At 38.5% G+C, this 20,296-nt stretch overlaps 1 protein-coding gene across 1 annotated transcript in view; it reads left to right on the top strand.

Annotated features, from left to right (window-relative positions):
* stab2 (stabilin 2) overlaps positions 1 to 20,296 on the top strand; it is a 41,168-nt gene that overhangs the window by 3,844 nt on the left and 17,028 nt on the right. Inside the window, exons 4-34 of the mRNA XM_060889239.1 lie at positions 838 to 923; positions 1,198 to 1,264; positions 1,352 to 1,447; positions 3,167 to 3,289; positions 4,657 to 4,853; positions 4,953 to 5,083; positions 5,201 to 5,334; positions 5,458 to 5,543; positions 6,611 to 6,754; positions 6,887 to 7,030; positions 7,286 to 7,348; positions 7,437 to 7,553; positions 9,848 to 9,901; positions 10,009 to 10,089; positions 10,520 to 10,672; positions 11,674 to 11,730; positions 12,193 to 12,288; positions 13,324 to 13,410; positions 13,498 to 13,609; positions 14,496 to 14,676; positions 16,232 to 16,325; positions 16,528 to 16,686; positions 17,180 to 17,275; positions 17,365 to 17,460; positions 17,841 to 17,888; positions 17,990 to 18,126; positions 18,648 to 18,756; positions 18,876 to 18,953; positions 19,026 to 19,115; positions 19,222 to 19,329; positions 20,006 to 20,137. Coding sequence (XP_060745222.1) covers positions 838 to 923; positions 1,198 to 1,264; positions 1,352 to 1,447; positions 3,167 to 3,289; positions 4,657 to 4,853; positions 4,953 to 5,083; positions 5,201 to 5,334; positions 5,458 to 5,543; positions 6,611 to 6,754; positions 6,887 to 7,030; positions 7,286 to 7,348; positions 7,437 to 7,553; positions 9,848 to 9,901; positions 10,009 to 10,089; positions 10,520 to 10,672; positions 11,674 to 11,730; positions 12,193 to 12,288; positions 13,324 to 13,410; positions 13,498 to 13,609; positions 14,496 to 14,676; positions 16,232 to 16,325; positions 16,528 to 16,686; positions 17,180 to 17,275; positions 17,365 to 17,460; positions 17,841 to 17,888; positions 17,990 to 18,126; positions 18,648 to 18,756; positions 18,876 to 18,953; positions 19,026 to 19,115; positions 19,222 to 19,329; positions 20,006 to 20,137 — 3,356 coding nt within the window. The remainder of the gene's footprint in view (positions 1 to 837; positions 924 to 1,197; positions 1,265 to 1,351; positions 1,448 to 3,166; positions 3,290 to 4,656; positions 4,854 to 4,952; positions 5,084 to 5,200; positions 5,335 to 5,457; positions 5,544 to 6,610; positions 6,755 to 6,886; positions 7,031 to 7,285; positions 7,349 to 7,436; positions 7,554 to 9,847; positions 9,902 to 10,008; positions 10,090 to 10,519; positions 10,673 to 11,673; positions 11,731 to 12,192; positions 12,289 to 13,323; positions 13,411 to 13,497; positions 13,610 to 14,495; positions 14,677 to 16,231; positions 16,326 to 16,527; positions 16,687 to 17,179; positions 17,276 to 17,364; positions 17,461 to 17,840; positions 17,889 to 17,989; positions 18,127 to 18,647; positions 18,757 to 18,875; positions 18,954 to 19,025; positions 19,116 to 19,221; positions 19,330 to 20,005; positions 20,138 to 20,296) is intronic.

The raw sequence follows: 20,296 nt of genomic DNA, 5'->3' as shown, positions 1-20,296 counted from the left end.
GAGATGCCAATCAACCTACCATGCATGTCTTTGGACCGGGGGAGGAAACCGGAGTACCCGGAGGAAACCCCCGAGGCACGGGGAGAACATGCAAACTCCACACACACAAGGCGGAGGCGGGAATCGAACCCCTAACCCTTAAGGTGTGAGGCGAACGTGCTAATCACTAAACCACCATGCCCCCCCCCTTATTATTATTATTTTTATTATTATTATTATTATTATTATTATTATTATTATTATTATTATTATCTTGGTTTCATTTTTAGTACATCACAAACAGGGCTGTAGACTTTATATATCTGTTGTAGCTTCTATTATGTAAGTGATAAAAGGAACAAAATTTAATTTGTGGACATTCCATGACATTAAATAGCTGAAAAATATGTTGTGACATTCAGTTCAGAGAGAAAGAGAGAAAGAGAGAGAGAGAGAGAGAGAGAGAGAGAGAGAGAGAGAGAGAGAGAGAGAGAGCAAGGGGGTGGCAGGAAGGCCACGATTTTTTACAAAACACAGTGGTGCAGAGAGATACCTGTTCAGAGAAAGAATAGTGGGAAATGTAAGAAAAGAGGAGGTCAGGACAGAGAATCTTGCTGACACACACACACCCACACACACACACAAACAAACACACACACACACAACAAACACACACATACACACACACATAAACACAAACACATACACACACACGCACACACACACAGGGGATGGGGTTGGTGCTGACAGAAACACCTATGTGTAGTTTGTTGTATATGATGTATAGTATATGTATGTACTTGTATTTATGTTAAACATTTATTTTAATCTCTTTGAATGAACATTTCTACTTTTTAGAGTGTCCAGGCTCAGCAGCTACTCCATGCAATAATAATGGGGTTTGTTCTGATGGCATTGGGGGCTCTGGGAATTGCACTTGCAAAGTAAATACCCCTCTCTTGTAAACACACACACGCACATACATACACACATACATAGACACACACACACACACACACACACACATAAATACGCACAGACACAAATGCAGACACACAAAACACACACACATACACACACAAATACATACAAAAACACACACGCACACAAACGCAGACACACACACAAACACAGACACACACATCACACTCACACACACATAACCTGTGTTTCCAAGTACATTTAACTGATAGTGTACATCTATTTCACATTCTGCAGGCAGGATTTATGGGAACAGCGTGTGAGATATGTAAAGAGAACCTGTACGGACCCACATGCAGCAACGGTAATCTAAAATCATCCATCCTTCTAGAATATTCCAGGAGTGTTAGCTGTTCTTGAAGCTTACCTACTGTGTATGTGTGTCATTTAGTGTGCACCTGTAAGCACGGCCTCTGTAACAGTGGACTGAGAGGGAACGGACAGTGCACCTGCTTTTCAGGATACACAGGGCCAGAATGTGACCAGGGTATGTTTTTTTCAGAGAAGCACCAGGGTTGCCAGATCTGCACAACATAAGCAGTGCACAACTCCAACATGTACCACAAAATCAGAGCAAGTATATTTTGTGAAGAGAGAAAAGTGCTCGCTGAAGCTACTTTCATGTTGATATAACAAAAAAAAAGCTCACTCACTCACTCCCTGTGTGTACTGTAATCATAATAAATTTGGGTGTATAGATCCCAGTAATTTAGTCGTTTAACCCAGTGGTCCCCAACCTTTTTTTCGCCGCGGACCGGTCAATGTTTGATAATTTTACCGCAACCCGCTGGGGGTGGGGGGTGGTGGCTATACCATTAAATTAAAATCAATAATTTTAATTTAATTGTATTTAAACATGCCTTTTTAACTCACTACAACGCTAAATCAATGAGAACCCTGAGCTTGTTTCTTTGCAACGAGACGGTTCCATCTGGGGGTAATAGGAGACAATGACACCCGAAGTGTGTTGCTTATGTCCAGTTTATTCCAACCCCGCTTCACACAGATAGCATGTCGGAAATGGCAATAGGGATTTAAGTGCTGTGGGGGAAATCTCAGGGTATTCCGCCATGACTTTAATCCAGAACACCGGCAGAGATTCTAACTTTCTAACGACGTCTGTTTCGTACTCATTTTTGCTAATTTGTGGGTTAAATTTGAGCAAACACAATATACACGTACACCAAGTACTGTTAAACATGAGAATGTACCGGTGAACAGAGAGAAGAGCGATACACACCTTCTCTCCGTGCATGCACCTTCTCTCACTTTCTCGTCCATGGAAAGTCGCACAAACCCGAGAGAAATACACCACAGTAAATAAAATGGAAATAATTTAATGTTCCTTGGGTGGCCCGGTACCATTTGGCCCACGGACCGGTACCAGTCCGCGGCCCGGGGGTTGGGGACCACTGGTTTAACCCACAAGTTGTCAAGCAAGTTTAATAAGCAAGTCAATAAGCAGTATGTTAAAGTTAAAGTAATGCTACTTATGCTAATTAATTACACATTCAAACCAGTTCTAAGTTTCTAATTTGAAGGTAAATTTTTAATTCTAATCATTTTTTCATAACTATTTTAATGACCATAAACTGTATGAGAATTTACAGAGATTTATCTCATAATTGTGAGGTTAAAGGTCACAATTTTGAGTTTATATTAAGAATCTACAGTTATTTATCTTATAGTTGCAAGAAATCACACATTTGTGACTTTTTAGCTTGCAGTTTACTTTTTATCTTATAGTTGTGTGTTTGAGTTTATGTGTCTGTTGTTATTGTGTTAAAATTGCTAGTGATTGAATAAAGTCACAAATTAACATGAAATTGTGTAGCAATATTTTGCCTCTTACTATGTACTTATTACGGAGGTCCTAAAAGACTTAATTTTCTCATGGTCTCTGCATGTACCCCATTGTTAATATTTAATAAATTATTAAAACATTAAGCCTTTATTCTCATAAATACTGTCAATTGTTTTGAAAAAAACAAAACAAAACTGTTATGTCAAGATAGCGAGAAAAATATTACAAAACAAGAAATATATAATAATGCATGGCCTCTTAGGACTTCCGTAACTTATAGTTTTCTAAAAGAAACAAAAAACCTTCACCAACAGATCAGTAAAATCCTAGTTTGTTTGGAAAAACCCAGACATGGCAATTCTTTGTGCCATTGTATTAGTGTGTGTATGTGTGTTCTTACAGAGCTCCCAGGTTGTGCTGCTCTGAGCTGTGGTTCTAACGCACGCTGTTTTGAAGACACGACTTCTGGAAAACTGGTGTGTAAATGCCAGCCTGGTTACTTCGGTGATGGAATTCAGTGTACCTGTAAGTCCTGACCACAAACATGCCATGTAAGAATAAGTAAAGCCAAGAGCAAAGCTTGAGCAGGTCTCCTAAACTCAGCCCTTAGTGGAATCATGAAATCATGAGAACATGGTGAAGGGTTTACAGTAACACAGATGGATGGATAGGGGCGCGGCGCGAGGCGGGTGGGGGGGGGGGCGAGGCACACGGCGAGGGGGGAGGGGGGGGCGAGGCGGGAGGGGGGGGCGAGGCGGGTGGGGGGGGCGAGGCACACGGCGAGGCGGGTGGGGGGGAGCAAGGCACTCGGCGGCGTAGCCAGAGAGTGCCGAGCGACGTCCACAGCTGAGCTGAAGGGCCGAGCGACGTCCACAGCCGAGCTGAAGGGCCGAGCACAACCCCCTACACAAGTCCAGAAAACCAGGAGGGGGGGAGGGCGGGAAAAGTCCTCCACCATGGGACAAACAAAAAATAAACAAACAAATAAAACAAAAATCCCCCTAGGGCAAAAACACACGGGCCTGCCACACCCCCCGCGGACAGAAAGTGGGGCAGCGTCCTCCACAGGAAAACCAGGAAGTGGGACAGATGCGGGGCGATGTAGCAGGACACCGAGAGAAACAGAAAAACCAAAAAATTGGGCAGGTGACATGGACCGCAACCAGGAAGTGAGGCGACGCCCCCCGCCGAATACCGGAAGCGGAGCGGCGTCCCTCACCGGAAAAAATGCGGACCCATGTCACCCACAAAACAAAAATCCCAAAAAACAAAACAGTCCAAAAGAAAATAAATACTCCCACAAAAAGCCGGTCCAAGCTGGCGCTATCCTGCTGGGTCTTAGTGCGGCGGGATCTTCTGTAATGAACGCGGACGCAGGATAAAAGGGACCCAGATGCAGGATAGACAAACACAAACGTGGTTTAATAACCAAAAAACACGAAACATAACACGACAACAACAAGACAAAACAACAGTAGATTCCGCCCTGCACCAGGCAACGCGGCTTAACTAAATACTACTAACAATCAAGACACATGAGGGACAGGTGTGCAGACAGGGAGGAGCAGACGAAGGCAGGGCAGACATGTGACAGAGAACGTAAACAACAGGCACATGGCCAGAGTCCAGGCTGAGTCCTGACAGGTAGTCTAGTGGTTAAGGCGTTGGTCTACTGATCAGAAGGTCATGAGTTCAATTCCCAGGTTGGTCTGCCCATGTTGTTCACACAACTGCCCATGTTGGTCATGTGATCAAGGCCCTCAACCCTCAGTTGTATTAAAAAAAGTGATGTAAGGTGAAAGTGAATAAAGGCATCTGCTGTAAATGTAACTTTTTTTTCAACCCTCCACCCTTATTATTCCTAACATGTTAACTCTTGTTTTTATTTATAGCAATTAATCCATGTCAGAAGCGTGTGTGTCACGAGCATGCGGTGTGTGTGCACACTGGGCCGAACCAACACACATGCACGTGTGCCGAATTCTATCAGGGAGACGGGCTGGTGTGTCTGCCCATTGATCCCTGCCAGACGGACTACGGTGGCTGTCAAAGCAACTCCTCACGCTGTGTGTATGATGGACCTGGAAAGGTAATTGTTTTTTTTAATTTATTGATTGCCATTACTAAATTGTATTAGGTGTGTATATACAAGTACATCCACATCATTTTGTGTATTTTTTTCATTAAGGCTCACTGTGAATGTCTAGAAGGGTTTGAGAAGTTGGTCATGGGAGTCGGCTGCAGTCTGAGAGATGCGTGTAAACCAGACTCCTGTCATAAAAATGCCTATTGCATGACAGTAGCACCAGAAACAGTGGAGTAGGTTTACTCAAAGACTGTGCATACATGTGCAAGTTTTTTTTGTTTTAAATACACATAACCCTATTGTTATGCACATTTTGTTTTACACAAAAAATTTCTGATGTTTCCCTACAGGTGTAAATGTCTGGATGGTTACCTTGGCAATGGTAAAGTCTGCTTTGGCAACATAATACAGCGTCTTCAAGAAATAAACGCAGACCCTACGAGCCGTTCATACGGTCAGCTCTCTAGTGCCATCAGCCTGTTCGGTGAGTGCCATGACAGGTGTCAGAGGTCAATAAAATATATTTTGATTAAGATGTAGATGTGCTATTTAATGTTGAGCAGATCATTTTGTCAGAGTTTTACAGACATGTTGTGTTCTGGTTTAGAGGGCGTCATGTCCTGGCCTCTGAAATCGCTCGGACCATTCACTGTGTTTGTGCCAAAGAACAGGGCTTTCAAATCCACTCAGCCTGTGAGTTCACACACACACACACACACACACACACACACACACACATACACTCAACAAAAGTTTGCATCACCCAGAGCTCCTGGGAAAAGAATCAAATTTACTTCTTCAGAATAATTTACTCCTAAGTAAAAGGGGAACATAAGCATTATTCTTCAACATTAGTTTAATCATTTCACTCAGTTCTCAGTCCTTCCAAATCTTAAAGCGAGGTGGGTAGCTTAATGGTTAAAGTGTTGAGTACTGATCAGAAGGTTGTGAGTTTTAATCCCAGGCATGTCAAGCTGCCACCTCTAGGCCCCTGAGCAAGGCCCCTTGACCCTCAATTGCTTATTTGTATAAAGTCTAAGATAAAATGTAAATCACTCTAGATGAGGCTGTAAATGTTAATCGCTAATTGTTGTCATTGTCTTAATGTTCGTAGTGTGTCAAATCTATAACATTTATGCAAAGGCTGCTAATTCAAGATGGTGGGGGGTGGGAGTGGGGGTGGGGCTTCCAGGGTGTCAGTTAATATAGAAGATTTTAGAATGCCTCTGTGGAGTGTTGTATGTTCTTCCTGTGCACATGTGGGTTTCCTCTCATATCCATCAAACATAACACTATTTATGTCATCTACTCAAAACAGTATGTGAAAGTATGTGTACAGAGCCCTGTGATGGACTGGTGTACAATTAAGCATCTATTCCCACCTCAGAGCCAGTGTTCTTGGAATAAGCTCCAGGTTCACTTGAACCCTAACCAGTATTTTGTTGTTGAGAACTGATATATAGATCTGGGCGAGTGAGAACAGATGTGCAATGGAGAACAAGGGTAATATTATAACTAAAAGCTCTAATACAAGTGTTTCTCAGTGGAAAACAAGTTTGCAGGCAGGTATAAATGCAAAAGGTATAGGGGTCTGTGGTTTAAGATCCAGCACCACCCAGTTGCCACTGTCAGGCAACAAATGAAATGTAATTAATGCTATTTTAAATGAACAGAAATAATTTTAATTAAATTAAATTAAATAATAATTAATTTTTTTACATCTTTATTTGAGAAGTGTATCCAAACGTTTCTGATTCCAGGTGAAAACTCTGCTGGCAGATGAGGTAAAGGCTCGCTATCTCGTAAAGATGCACATGATCCCTGGAGAAGTGAACTCTGATACGCTGAAGAACGGAATACTCTATTACACACTGACTGGGAAAACAGCTGAGTCAATAACTGAGGTAGAGAAGGGGTTCTGTGTGTGTGTGTGTGTGTGTGTGTGTGTGTGTGTTGGGGGGAGTGTAAGGAAAAATAACTTGTTCTGTTCTAGCTTATGCACTACATTCTTCTTACATTACTTCCTTCTCTTCAAGTCAGGGCAGGTGAAGGTCCGCATCCATGGAAGCCGTAAAAAAGCAGCACTGTTGGAGACGGATATTATTTCTTCCAATGGAATAATCCACTTAACTGATAAACTTCTGGACACAGTTCCTTCTACTGTAATAAGCGACAGTCAGGTTTGTTTATACATACAGTACATAAGCTCATGTACTCTCATGTACTCAGGACAGAGCTTTAAAATTCTCAAATCTGACTGGTTAGATTTCTATACCAGCAGCTAATCTGTAATGAAATTCGAGATGGTAAAGGTTACACTTTACATCAGGCCACATCACACCACCCCGTCATTAATGATTTTCCTAAAACAACATGCCATGAAGTGTTTTATTTACTGTATCTAACTCTCCTATAATAAACTGTTTTTAACTCAGGAAAACCTGATGAAAATTCTGTCAGACAACAACAAGTTCTCCATTTTGAAGTCTTTAATTGAGGTAACGAAGAATACTCGTATTCTCATAAGTCCATCCATCAAAGACATTTGTAATATTACATCTCTCTGATTGTATCTCATTGTTACAGAAAACCAGCATGGTGGACATTTTGGATAAGGATGGCCCCTATACACTGTTCGCTCCCACAAACGAAGCATTTTCTTTAATGAAGGACAGCCAGTTAAACTATCTTCAATCTGAGGAGGTAAGACGGTACCTTATACTATAGAAGAAAGAAAATACACACACACACACACACACACACACACACACACACATTATGTGTATATATATATATACATATATATATATATATATATACACACAGTTGTGTTCAAAATGATTCAACCCCCACTGAAATTGATTGTTTTGGTCGGTTTGACATTGATTATGATCATTCAGTCATCCTGCTTACAATTAAATCAAAGAGGCACATGTAGGTCAGACAAATATAACATAACATTTATAATGAAATAACCACAAATGTCTTTTCTGAGCTCACATCATTATCAGTTTTATTCAACCCCCAAGTGACATTCAATCTTAGTACTTAGTACAACATCCTTTTACAGTTATAACAGCTTTTAAACGTGAAGCATAGCTTGACACAAGTGTCTTGCAGCGATCTACGGGTATTTTCGCCCATTCATCATGGGCAAAAGCCTCCAGTTCAGTCACATTCTTAGGCTTGCGCACTGCAACTGCTTTCTTTAAGTCCCACCAGAGGTTCTCAATCGGATTTAAGTCTGGTGACTGCGATGGCCACTTCAAAATGTTCCAGCCTTTAATCTGCAACCATGCTATAGTGGACTTGGAGGTATGCTTGGGATCATTGTCCTGTTGAAAGGTCCAACGTCTTCCAAGCCTCAGGTTTGTGACGGACTGCATCACATTGTCATCCAATATCTTCTGGTACTGAAGAGAATTCATGGTACCTTGCACACGCTGAAGCTTCCCAGTACCTGCAGAAGCAAAACAGCCCCAAAGCATGATTGACCCCCCGCCATGCTTCACAGTAGGCAAGGTGTTCTTTTCTTCATAGGCCTTGTTCTTCCTTCTCCAAACATAGCGTTGATCCATGGGCCCAAACAGTTCTAATTTTGTTTCATCAGTCCACAGAACACTATCCCAAAACTTCTGTGGTTTGTCCACATGACTTTTGGCATACTGCAGTCGACTCTTCTTATTCTTTGGGGACAGCAAGGGGGTGCGCCTGGGAGTTCTGGCATGGAGGCCTTCATTACGCAGGGTGCGCCGTATTGTCTGAGCAGAAACTTCAGTACCCACATCTGACAAATCTTTTCTCAGTTCCTCAGCAGTCACACGGGGACTTTTCTCCACTCTACGCTTCAGGTAGCGCACAGCAGTCGAAGTCAGCATCTTCTTTCTGCCACGACCAGGTAGCGTTTCAACAGTGCCCTTTGCCTTGAATTTGCGAATGATGCTTCCTATGGTGTCTCTTGGTATGTTTAACATCTTTGCAATCTTCTTATAGCCATTGCCCTTCCTGTGAAGAGTAATCACCTGTTCTCTTGTCTTCCTGGACCATTCTCTTGACCTCACCATGTTTGTAACCACACCAGTAAATGTCTAGAAGGAGCTGAGTATCACAGTCATTTTAAAGCTGCCTAATTGGTGCTTATTAGGCTTTATTGCTGCTCCCTGATATCCACAGGTGTTTTCAATACCTGATTGAAAACACTTCATTGAACCTCTGTTCTTCAGAGTGGTAGTCTTTAAGGGGTTGAATAATTATGTCAATGAAGAATTCACAAAAGAAACATTTACTACTGTATTACAAAACTAATTGATGTCATTTTAGTTGCATATGGTTCTTTAAGAAGTCCTTGTAGGATTTCATTCTGAATACAATTACAAATGTACACTAAATTCCCTAAAACCATTTACAGCATTGGGGGTTGAATAATTTTGTTGAACTGTATATATGTGTGTGTGTGTCATATTCCCTGGAAAATATAAGATAAAAATGTATTATTATTATTATTATTATTATTATTATTATTATTATTATTATTATTATTATTGGTCTATAATAATAATAATAATAATAATAATAATAATTACATAGAGAAACAAAACAGAGATGCATAAATAAATAAACAATAAAAAATGTTTTATTAATGCAATTATATATTAATTCAAATTAATAATATCATTGCGTAATGTTCAGTTTCACAAAAAATAATTTGTATAAAAGGGTTCAAACTTTAACCTCACCTCTAGCCCTAACCTGAACCTTTGTCACCTGTTTTATATGAAATAAGCCAAGAACAGTGTTACAAATTTAAAGCCTGAGACCATGCTGGAAATAAAATCCAATTAAAATGATTCCTAATACCAGTTACACTAATACTTTTGATTATGTAGACATCCATATTGTAGCCACACTCGTTCAGCGCCGTGTAAACTTGTGTACTTTTTTCCTCAGATTATAATTGTAAAGCTTACTTATTCTGTTTCTTTGTCTTATATCTACAGGGTAAACCGAAACTACTGGAATTTCTGAGAAACCATGTTGTAGCCTCGGCCCGGGTGTGCATTACTCTCAATAAATCATTATGCTGTTTTAGTCTCTTTAGAAAATCAAATATGTCTCGCAGAAATTTCTTGATTATTTGTGTTCTTTTCAATCACATCAGCTGAAAGCTAGCTACATCGTTTCCATCTCACAAACCGTATCCATGGCCAATCAAGTCCTGACAATTAATGTGACTGCTGCAGTGAGTACTCAAGTCCAACGCTAAATTTAATTAAAAGTGATGCTTTATTGTTAACCTTGCTTGTAAAGAATAAATGCTGAGAATTTGCTGTTTAATTAAGAAGGCCATGATTAATATAGAGTCAACTGAAGAATTATTGGCACCCTGAGCAAAAGAAGGCAGACATATTTTAGGCTAAAAAAAAAAAAAATTATTAAAAAAATTCTTCTAATCACAACAGACGATTCCAAATCTAAGTCCACTGATGCCTGGTTAAGTTCGGGTCTCGTTTGTTTGGGTGCCAATAATTTTGACTTTTAAATGAATTAAAAAAAAAAAAATGAATTATTTTCATTTCTACCTGTTACGAGTATGCTGTAATGGAATGGTAAAGTAAGCGCTAGATTTGTACATGTGAAACATTTGTAACATGGTTTCTGCCCATGTGCAGGGTCAAATCCTGATCAGTGGGGTAGCAGTGGCTGAGGCAGATGTTGAGGCAAAGAACGGATGTCTGTATTCACTGGTAGAGGTTTTAATTCCACCATCCATAGAGCCCATTCTTCCACATCGATGTGATTTGATAAAAAGTAATGTTTATGAGGTGAGAATCAGTATCAATCCACATCATCCTCATTCATTACACCTTCAACTTTATTTCACACGCACCTTCTTAATCAGTGCTGATGATGTGTTAAAGATGTGCTGAAAAATATCTGTGAAATCACCTGACATGATGATGGCATGCATGTACAGTACAGTCTAAGCTAGAAAGAATTCACCAGTCATGGTAGTGGTGGTGGTGGTGGTGGTGGTGGTGGTGGTGGTAGGGGTGTTATACTTGTCTGCACAGAAATACAAAATAAACCTAGGGTTAGGGTTAGGGTTAGAAAATAAAATAGAAATATAGGGGTAGAAAATAAAATAGAAATACAAAATAAACCTCCATTTATTAGCAGTAAATAATAATGTGGATGCAATTATTCTTTAAAAGGCAGGAGGAGCTTAACCTGCTAGCATGTAACAAGTCACCTAATTCTAAGCTAATAAGGAAGTCTCAAAGGGGCTTTTCACACTGTGCTTACCCCTGGGTTATTACAGTATTCTTAAACCTAGTTTTAAGTCCCAGGTAGAGGAACTTTGCACACTTGTAATTACAGTAAAAGCAGTTGTTGGTTGTTGGTACAGGAAATAAGCTATACAGGAAATAAGCTAATAGGATAACCCAGGGTTTAAGAATGTACAGTGTGAAATGTCAGATTATGAATAGCCAGAATGAATTGTTAACCCAGGATCAATTATATATAATCAATTTTATATATTTGCATTTCTTTCTCTTTGCTGCTGTAACAGAGAAATTTCCCCATTGTGGGACGAATAAAGGTATATCTTATCTTATCTTATCTTATCTTATCTTATCTTATTATGAACAGTGTGAAACATCCCACAAGCTAACCTAAGATTCCTTTTAGTTGAGATTAAGCCTTAGTGTCCTGTCAGTATGAACCCAAGCTCAGAGGAACTGAGATAAAGTGCAGTTAGAGCTGATTATTAGAGATAAAACACTTACGCTTACAGCAACGCTATCTTGCTTCCTGTCTTCAGAGTCCATGTGGTAGCTGTAAGTCGGACTCCATGACCTGTCCAACTGGCGTGTCACTGGTAAGGAGATACTCGGTTTCCTGTCATTGTTTATTATTAATTATAAATTTATCTGAGATTTATCATAAACCTGATCTTGGTAGTTATTTAAATATCTTGGTTAAGTGAGTAATAATCCCTTTCAAAACTGTGCTGTGTAGATTAGATTTGGATGGATAGATGTATAGATGGATAGATGGATGGATAGCTGGATGAACAGGCATGTCTGGTTTGAGGGATGGATGGATGGGCATGTCTGGGTAAATGAATGGATGGATGGATGGATGAATGATGAGTAGTTGGATGGATGGTCAAATGGATGGATGGATAGGTGGATGGATAGATTTCTCTGTTTTTGCCTCAGATGTAACATAACATATGAAGTTTTGTAGCAATTTAAAGAGCAACACTTTTTCATTTAATAGCATAATTATCTGGTTTCTAAAATCTAAAATCGTTCTCTCTTGTATCCACTCTGTGCAGAACATGAGATCCGTAGGCTGTGTGTACACTAAGATATCTTTTGGCATAGATGTTCCTGTTCTGGGCTGCAGACTGTTTTGCAACGAAACCCTCACTGTGAGTATAACACCTAACATTTCACACCATACCCATTACGGCTAAGATCTCTTTCAACTTGTATTACTGGGCTTTGCAAGATGGCTAGTTAAATGTGTAATGCTTTTTGGAAATGTGCATGTGATGAAGAAAGCTTTCTGTTGAGTTGAAATAACCAAGACTTCTTAAATTATGGTGCAGTTATACTATGATAAAGATGTGCAATTGGAGAGGTTTTTGGCCACTGGTAGAGGTTATGAGGACACATAGAGGCCACATGATTATAATATTTGTATGGCCACTTTTCTGACATGTTGACATTAAGATGAGTCAAATAAGTGAAGTGGTCTAAAGATGTATGAAAAATTTGTGATTATAAACATCTATAAGTTCATTTAACATCAATATGTTGAAAATAAGCATAAATTTGTTCGGAAAATATTTTTTAAACCATGATCTATAATGGCACATCAGTCTTTGCTGTGCTGTGATTTAATTTGTGGGCATTAAGACTTAAATGGAATTAAAAACAAAATGTGGACTTGACTTAGTTTTCCCTCATGAACTAATGAGTTCTATTGTATTCATACAGCATGATACACATTGTTCTGTATATATAATTATTAACTAAACTGCATGATCGATTATTAAAACAATTAAATTAATTTTACTAAAGGAAAACATTCTAAAACCCTTTGCAACTTTACAACATACTACAAAACGTAATCACATGACAAACATTTCAAGTTGGAAATGTGATCACGTGTGAAAAGTAAAATTGTTAACATGAAGATAAAGAGCATGTGTGTTTAAATAAAACATGTGAAAAGAAATTTGCATGAGAGAAAATGACCATGTGAAAACAAATGAATCGTGTAAAAAACAAATTACACGGTTTTTTATATGTTTTTTAGATTATATGGAAAAGGGCAGAATGTGAAAATGTGTGAAAGATAAAATTAATTATTCACAGGTGAATCATGTCATGAATCATCAGATGAATCATAAGATGAATCATTTTTTATTATGATTGACTTTGTGGGGTTTAATTTTTAGATCCCCGAATGCTGCAAAGGCTTCTATGGACCAGACTGTTCTCCTTGTCCTGGTGGATTCAATGCCCCATGCTCCTCACATGGCAAGGTATGACACACACACACACACACACACACACTGAATATTAATAATTTTCCCCTTGAATACACAGCTAACTTTCTCCTGCTGTTTCAGTGTTTGGATGGTATAGATGGCAACGGTACGTGTCAGTGTGAGCCCAACTTCAAAGGGTCGCGTTGCCAGTACTGCACCGACCCCAACAAATATGGCCCTTTCTGTAACCAAAGTAAGACTTTACCCTCACCTCACCTCACTGCTATACATAAAGGACAGAAAATCTTTTGGAGTGCTCTACAGCAAGTACAGTTTTGTAAAGCTTGGTAAAGTTATGTAAAAATTCTGTATGGCAAAAATAGTTACTTCTTATTCCTTAACCATGAGCGATTAGCTACAGGCTCTAAATAAGACAATTTAGAGTGGCAATTCATTTTATTTGTGTGTTTATTTTGATAATTTGAATAGTGCTATGGATTCTGACCAGAAAAGTAAACATGGCTGTAAACATTCAGTTATTTCATCAACCTTCGATTTAAAATTTTATTTGGTCTTTAAGAACAAAAACCTCCTCATCAATACACAATTGTCTGACTGTATATTTATACTCACACCCTCCAGTGTCACCCAAATGAGGATGAGGTTCACTTTTGAGTCTGGTTCCTCTCAAGGTTTCTTCCTCTTCTATTTAAGGGAGTTTTTCCTCACCACAGTCACCTCAGTCACCTCAGGCTTGTTCATTAGGGATAAATACAAACATTTAAATATAAGTATAATATTAATCTGAACTTCTGTATTATAATAATCTTCATATAAAATAAAAAAAATTGTATCTTATGTTCTGTAAAGCTGCTTTGAGATAATTAGATAATTTGAATTGAATTAAAACAAGCCGCATTAATAGTTCATCAAAAAAAAAATGTGGGTGAAAATATTTCCCTTTCTGAGTAAATGTTTGTGGCCCTGTAGCTTGTGTGATGTCTGATCAGCTTCATACAGCTACATAATTTACACAAATGCATGAGGATCTGCAACAGAAGACGAGATGATTATGTTTCGTAAACCAAAGATGCAAAACTTCAGCTTTATTGGTTCTGTTGAAACTACGTATTTTTCAGCCTGTAGGTGTGTCCGTGGCGTTTGTGACAATCGACCTGAAGCAAACGGTGCGTGTAAGGCACGGTCCTGTCAGCAAGGCATCACCGGAGACCTGTGTGATAAACATGAGCTTCCCTGTGGGCCGACCCAAATCTGCCACATTCACGCCAACTGTCTCCTGGAACAAGCAGGAGAGCAAAAGTGAGTGTCCTATTCTATAAAAAAAAGTAAACAATATTCTAGTTTAATTTCTGCACCGACATGGATTGAAGTAAAACAGTTTAAACCTTAACATTCATCTGAGTAAATCTTTTATAGAGGATTTATTTAGATGAATGAAAAATGAATTAGTCTAAACAGCTAAAGCCCAATGTTTACTGCCTTTAAAAGAATCATTTCTTTGTCACTGAGGCAGATTTGAATTTGAATCATTTGCCATTTGAATCATTTGAATCTCTAAATAAAAGTTTAGATTTAATGGTTAGCAAGATTAAAGGTAGGGTCTCCGATTTTTGAGAAATGCTTCAGAAAACTGTCAGGCCGAATAATAAACAAAAATCAAAACAAACGTGTAGCCAATGAACAGAAAGGGGCGGGGCTTGTCAATATGCAGCGGAGAGAGTGTTCAGTGCGCATGTGTGACATTAGCAGAAAGCGGTTTTAACCAGGGCCGGCCATATAATATTAATTATATAATTAATATATAAATAAAATACTTCTCAGGTAATAAAATATATATACATATATATTAATATATATATATATATATATATATATATATATATATATATATATATATATATATATTAATAAAAATAATAGTTTAGTGGTGGGCGGCGCCCTTAGCATTTGCCTATTCTGCCTATGCGCAGGGCCGGCCCTGGTTTTAACATTGACATGGAGGATAAAAATAAAGAAAGAAAGCGAAGAAAGGCTTACGATAAGGCAAGAAGTAGGACCGTGTTAATATAGGATCAGCTTTCCAGCGCTGGAGAGAACTGAAGGAGCAGGAAGTTGGCGCGTATTCACAGATTGGAGTTTCCCGAGTCAATAACTCCTGAGCTAAACGCTGTTACTACACAAATAACACCTCTTTTCTATCGTAGTAATGTAGAGACGCAGCTACAACTGCGTTTTGTGTAGTAACAGCGTTTAGCTCAGGAGTTATTGACTCAGGAAATTCAACTTTACTTAAGACGCCGAGGCGCTTTTTTCCTTCTCGATAGGTGAGTAACGTTGGTTTTGCTTTGTTACACAGAACTAATATATGCCGTCCTTTGCATGATTATGCTTGTGTGTCATTTTTGCTTGTTTGTTTATCTGCAATCGTATTGTTCTTCCCTTCAGCTATGATAAAGACACGTTTCTTTCCATTATTTGCCTGGGTTGCGTATATATGTGTGGGCGGAGCTATCAATACAGGGGTGGGACTCATTTGGGTTAGGGGCGTGTTTGTTTTGGTGATTTCAAATGTCGACGTTGGCTTTCAAAAATCGGAGACCCTACCTTTAAGGTAAATGTAAAACTTTTTTAATGAGTTTTTAAATGTATTCTCATGATTTACATTTTGGTGCAACTGTATTTCATAGATAAACCTTATCTATTTTTTTTAAACTATATACTTTATATATAGTTTAATTGTGTTTCATGAATAATGTTTATATGCTGATTTTATTTATTTACTCTTCCAGCTTGACATTTTTATGTAGAGATTGAACTAAAGATCTATTTGCTTATTTGTTTGTTTTTATTAAAGCTGTGTATGTAAGCCTGGTTATATGGGCGATGGATTCCAGTGCGTGCACGAAGACCCGTGTACATGGAGTCTGAATGGGGGCTGCGGTGACAATGTACGGCAAGAATGTGTGTATGTGTGTGGGTGTTTTGGATTGATGTGCCATTATATTAAGTTCACTAATTTATTTGTTTGTTTTGCTTTGAAATAAATTTGATTAATTTGAAATTCACTTTTATTTTTTTCAGCTTTAAATGTTTAATAATTCATTATTTCAGACTAATCCATGGAAATGCATGTTCTAATGTCCGTCACAGGCGAGATGTGTACAGCTGGGAAAGGGCAGACACAAGTGTGAGTGTCTAAGTGGATGGAGAGAGGATGGAGATGAGTGTCAGCCTGTTAATAACTGTCTGGAGTCGTCCAGAGGAGGGTGTCATCCTAACGCCTCCTGTGTCTATCTGGGTCCTGGTCAGGTAGGAACTGTTCCCTATACTGATATTACTGATCCGCCGACATCTATCCGTCCAATTATTCCACTATCCATATGTTCGTCCATTCACCCCACCACCCATCCATCCCACCATCCGTCCAACCATCCATCTCACTATCTATTCATCCATCCATCCCTTCATTCATCCATTCGTCCCTCAATGTATCCATCTAACCATGTATCCATCTAACCATGTATCCATCTAACCATCCATCCATCCATATATTTCTTCATCCATCCAAACATCCATCCATTCATTCATCCATCCATCCATTAATCCATCCATTCATCCAATTAATCCTTCTATCCATCCATCCATCCATACACTCGTACATCCATCCAAACATTCATCAATTTACCAACCCATCCGTCCAACCATCCATCCATTCATCCATCCATACATCCATTCTTCCATCCAGCCATACATACATCCATACATTCAGTCAGTCAGCGGAGTTTTGTTTGTTTTTTTCCAGAATGATTGTGTTTGCAAGCGAAATTTCCGTGGCACTGGGAGAGATTGTGAGCCTATAAACCAGTGTGTAAACCTCATGGGAGGATGTCATCTACTGGTAAGCAGCACAAACACTTACCGATGAGGATCAAGAGCTAACTGAATATGGACAAATAAAAGAATGAAAGACTTGTGTTTTTCTGGTAGGCCAATTGTTTGATGTTGTATCCTGGAAAGTTTGAATGTGTGTGTCAAACCGGCTACATAGGAGATGGAAGAATTTGCTATGGATCTCTGGGACAGGTACGACAGCCGGGTCATGACTTGCTCAGTATCACCAAAAATCTGTTCAGCCAAACTCTGGATTAAGTGCAGAATTTTGTACACCTTTAGGACAAATTGAAATGTGACATAATGTGTGAGATTAAATAAAAAATGTTATTATTTAATAACAAAAGTGGAAAGTAAAAGAAATTGATAAAAAGTTGATGCTAAGATATCAATAGTGAAAAAAATCCACATGATATTAGTTTAAAAAGTTTGCCTCTTGGATTTTATAATTTGTAATATTTGTAATATTATTTGTAATATTTCCCCCAATGTAGTCTTATTCTTTTGTTTTACATATCTGTTATAACTAATACGCTTTCCCAAACTGCAATTATGTCACTGTGTTTTTGTAGGAACTGGAAAACAATCTTGACCTAAGTGGATTCAATACATGGGTCACCGTAAGCCCAACACTTTCCATGTTTATAACATTAGTTTAAAGCTACCTTTGAAAGTCAAAGGCACAATATCATGTTTTTTTATTTTATTCAATGATCCGCAGAAAGCAGCTCTGACGCAGATGATGTATGAGAAGCAGAACATTACTCTTTTTGTGCCCTCATTACCAGCCATCAATGACATGAGCAGAGATGATCAGGATTTCTGGCTGTCCAGGAGCAACATTCAAAGTCTGGTCATGTAAGATCTGTACCACAGTGTAGTCTGATAAATGGTCCCAAATCTTTGAAAGTTCTCAAAGTTCAAACTACTGTACTGTATGTCTCCAAATAGACCCATTTTAGAAGCCAAGACCATTTAGTAGTCCAATGAACCTCTAAAGAACCCATTAAGAACTAAGCTTACTTGCTGTATGAAGATTAGATTATGTAGCGTTGTATGAAGTTCTGGGTGTATCGTCATTTCATGTAAGCATGTGAATGATCACTGGCTTACTTTAAAAGCTTTACTCTATCACATATCTTAGCCAGAAAAGATTTTAAATATATTTTAAAATCATTTTGATGAAAAAAATAAGAACAGATAAGAAAAAACTGTAAATAATTAAATAAAAGTCATTAAGCATGAAACAGAAACATTATTTAAATGCATCATTTAACATAAGTTAATCCTTGTGTTTTTGCATTGTTGACATCTAAATAAACCTGAGTGATGAATAAATAACGGTGACTAAATTATCAAAATGCTGACTGTGTGTTTAGGGGTCATGTAGTGCCTGGGCTTTATAGATTATCAGATCTGCGTAGCTTACCGTCTCAACAACTGGATTCTCTTTTAAGAGGAAGATTTCCTGTTTCCTGGACCAATGAGGTAAAGACTTAATAATTCAGTAAGCTTTCTAATAGTCCCACACACACTTAAAAAGGAATAGCAAAACACCGAAGTCAGTACTGTTTTCATTAAATTGTACCGCTTTTATTTTTATTTAGACCACAAAGGTTGCTGGAGCCACTATTACATTAGGAGACATAGTCGCCAAGAATGGACTCATTCATCTGATAGATAAAGCAAGTATCAAAGGTTTTTAATACTGTCTGAAAAAAAAAGGCAGCTAATGAGCTGTTGTCTGTCTTTGCCAGGTCCTAATCCCTGATCGTAAGCTGACTACAGGTTTGCTTGGGGTGCTGGACAAGACAGCAGAGTTCTCTCTCTTCAAGAACGCACTTATAGTAGGTTTCAAGTGAAAATAGCTGTGGAACAGACACAACTGTTTCTTACTTTAATGTTGTAACTAAAATGAAGATTTTTTTTAATTGAATTTCTGTTGTGTTTTAGAAATACAACCTGACTAAAGAGATAGAAGATGCCTCTGGCTTTACAATATTTGCACCTACAGATGATGCCATCAGAGAATACCTGAAGAGTACAGGCCAGGATTCACTGGTATACGCACGCACGCACGCAGACACACACACACACACACACACACACACACAGACAGACATGTTGTCAATCTTTATTATAACCATTACAAAGCAATGACACTAGAGACTATTTCCCAAAATGTTAAACTAACCTCTCTGGAAACCTTCAAATATAATAACCACTTTTTAAAAACGTTTATTATTATTCTTACATTATGTGGAGCATACAGAAATAATAACATTTAAATAATTAAGAAATTATTTAAAAAAAATTAAGAAATAATTAACATAAAAAAAAATATATATTATTTTTATTTTTTATTTTTTTTAAACTGGGGCAGATCATTGATTAAGGCTTTGGGTTAAGAATCAGAAGGTTGGGGGTTTGAGCCCCAGCACCACCAAGCTGGCACCTTTAACCCTCTCTGCTCGAGTGGTATTGTGTCATGGCTGACCCTGTGTACTGACCCTAGTTTCCTAACAAACTGGCTCATGTGAACTAACGATTTTCACTTTGCTGTTTTGCACATGTGACAAAAATGAAATACCCATATAAAGGAATGTTTTAAATTAAATGCTATAGAGGGTGCAAACATTTGCACTTAATTGTATGAACACATTATACGTAACAATTTGCTAGTCGTGTGTGTATGATCGATGTGTGTTTATGTGTGTGTATGATCTGTCACGTGTAGGATGTGAATGTTACGCAGTACCACATTGTCCTGGATGAGACTCTGAAGCAGGCTGACCTACAGGACGGTCTGTATAAAGACACTATGCTGGGATTCTCCTATCAGCTGGGCATATTCCTCTCTAACAGCAACGTAGGTCTAACACTCCTTCCCTCTGTAATCAACCTGAAACTCTGAGATCTGATGACCTTTCTTGAGAAGCAACACATCTGAGCCCAATATTAAAGTTCCCAACTGATTTTGTCTCCTTTCCAGCTTCTATACTGCTCATATAAAATATACTGCTCTCTT

This window comes from Tachysurus vachellii, chromosome 16 (genome assembly GCF_030014155.1).
Source record: "Tachysurus vachellii isolate PV-2020 chromosome 16, HZAU_Pvac_v1, whole genome shotgun sequence".
Taxonomy (NCBI): Eukaryota; Metazoa; Chordata; class Actinopteri; order Siluriformes; family Bagridae; genus Tachysurus; species Tachysurus vachellii.
This window is presented reverse-complemented; position numbering and strand designations above follow the sequence as displayed.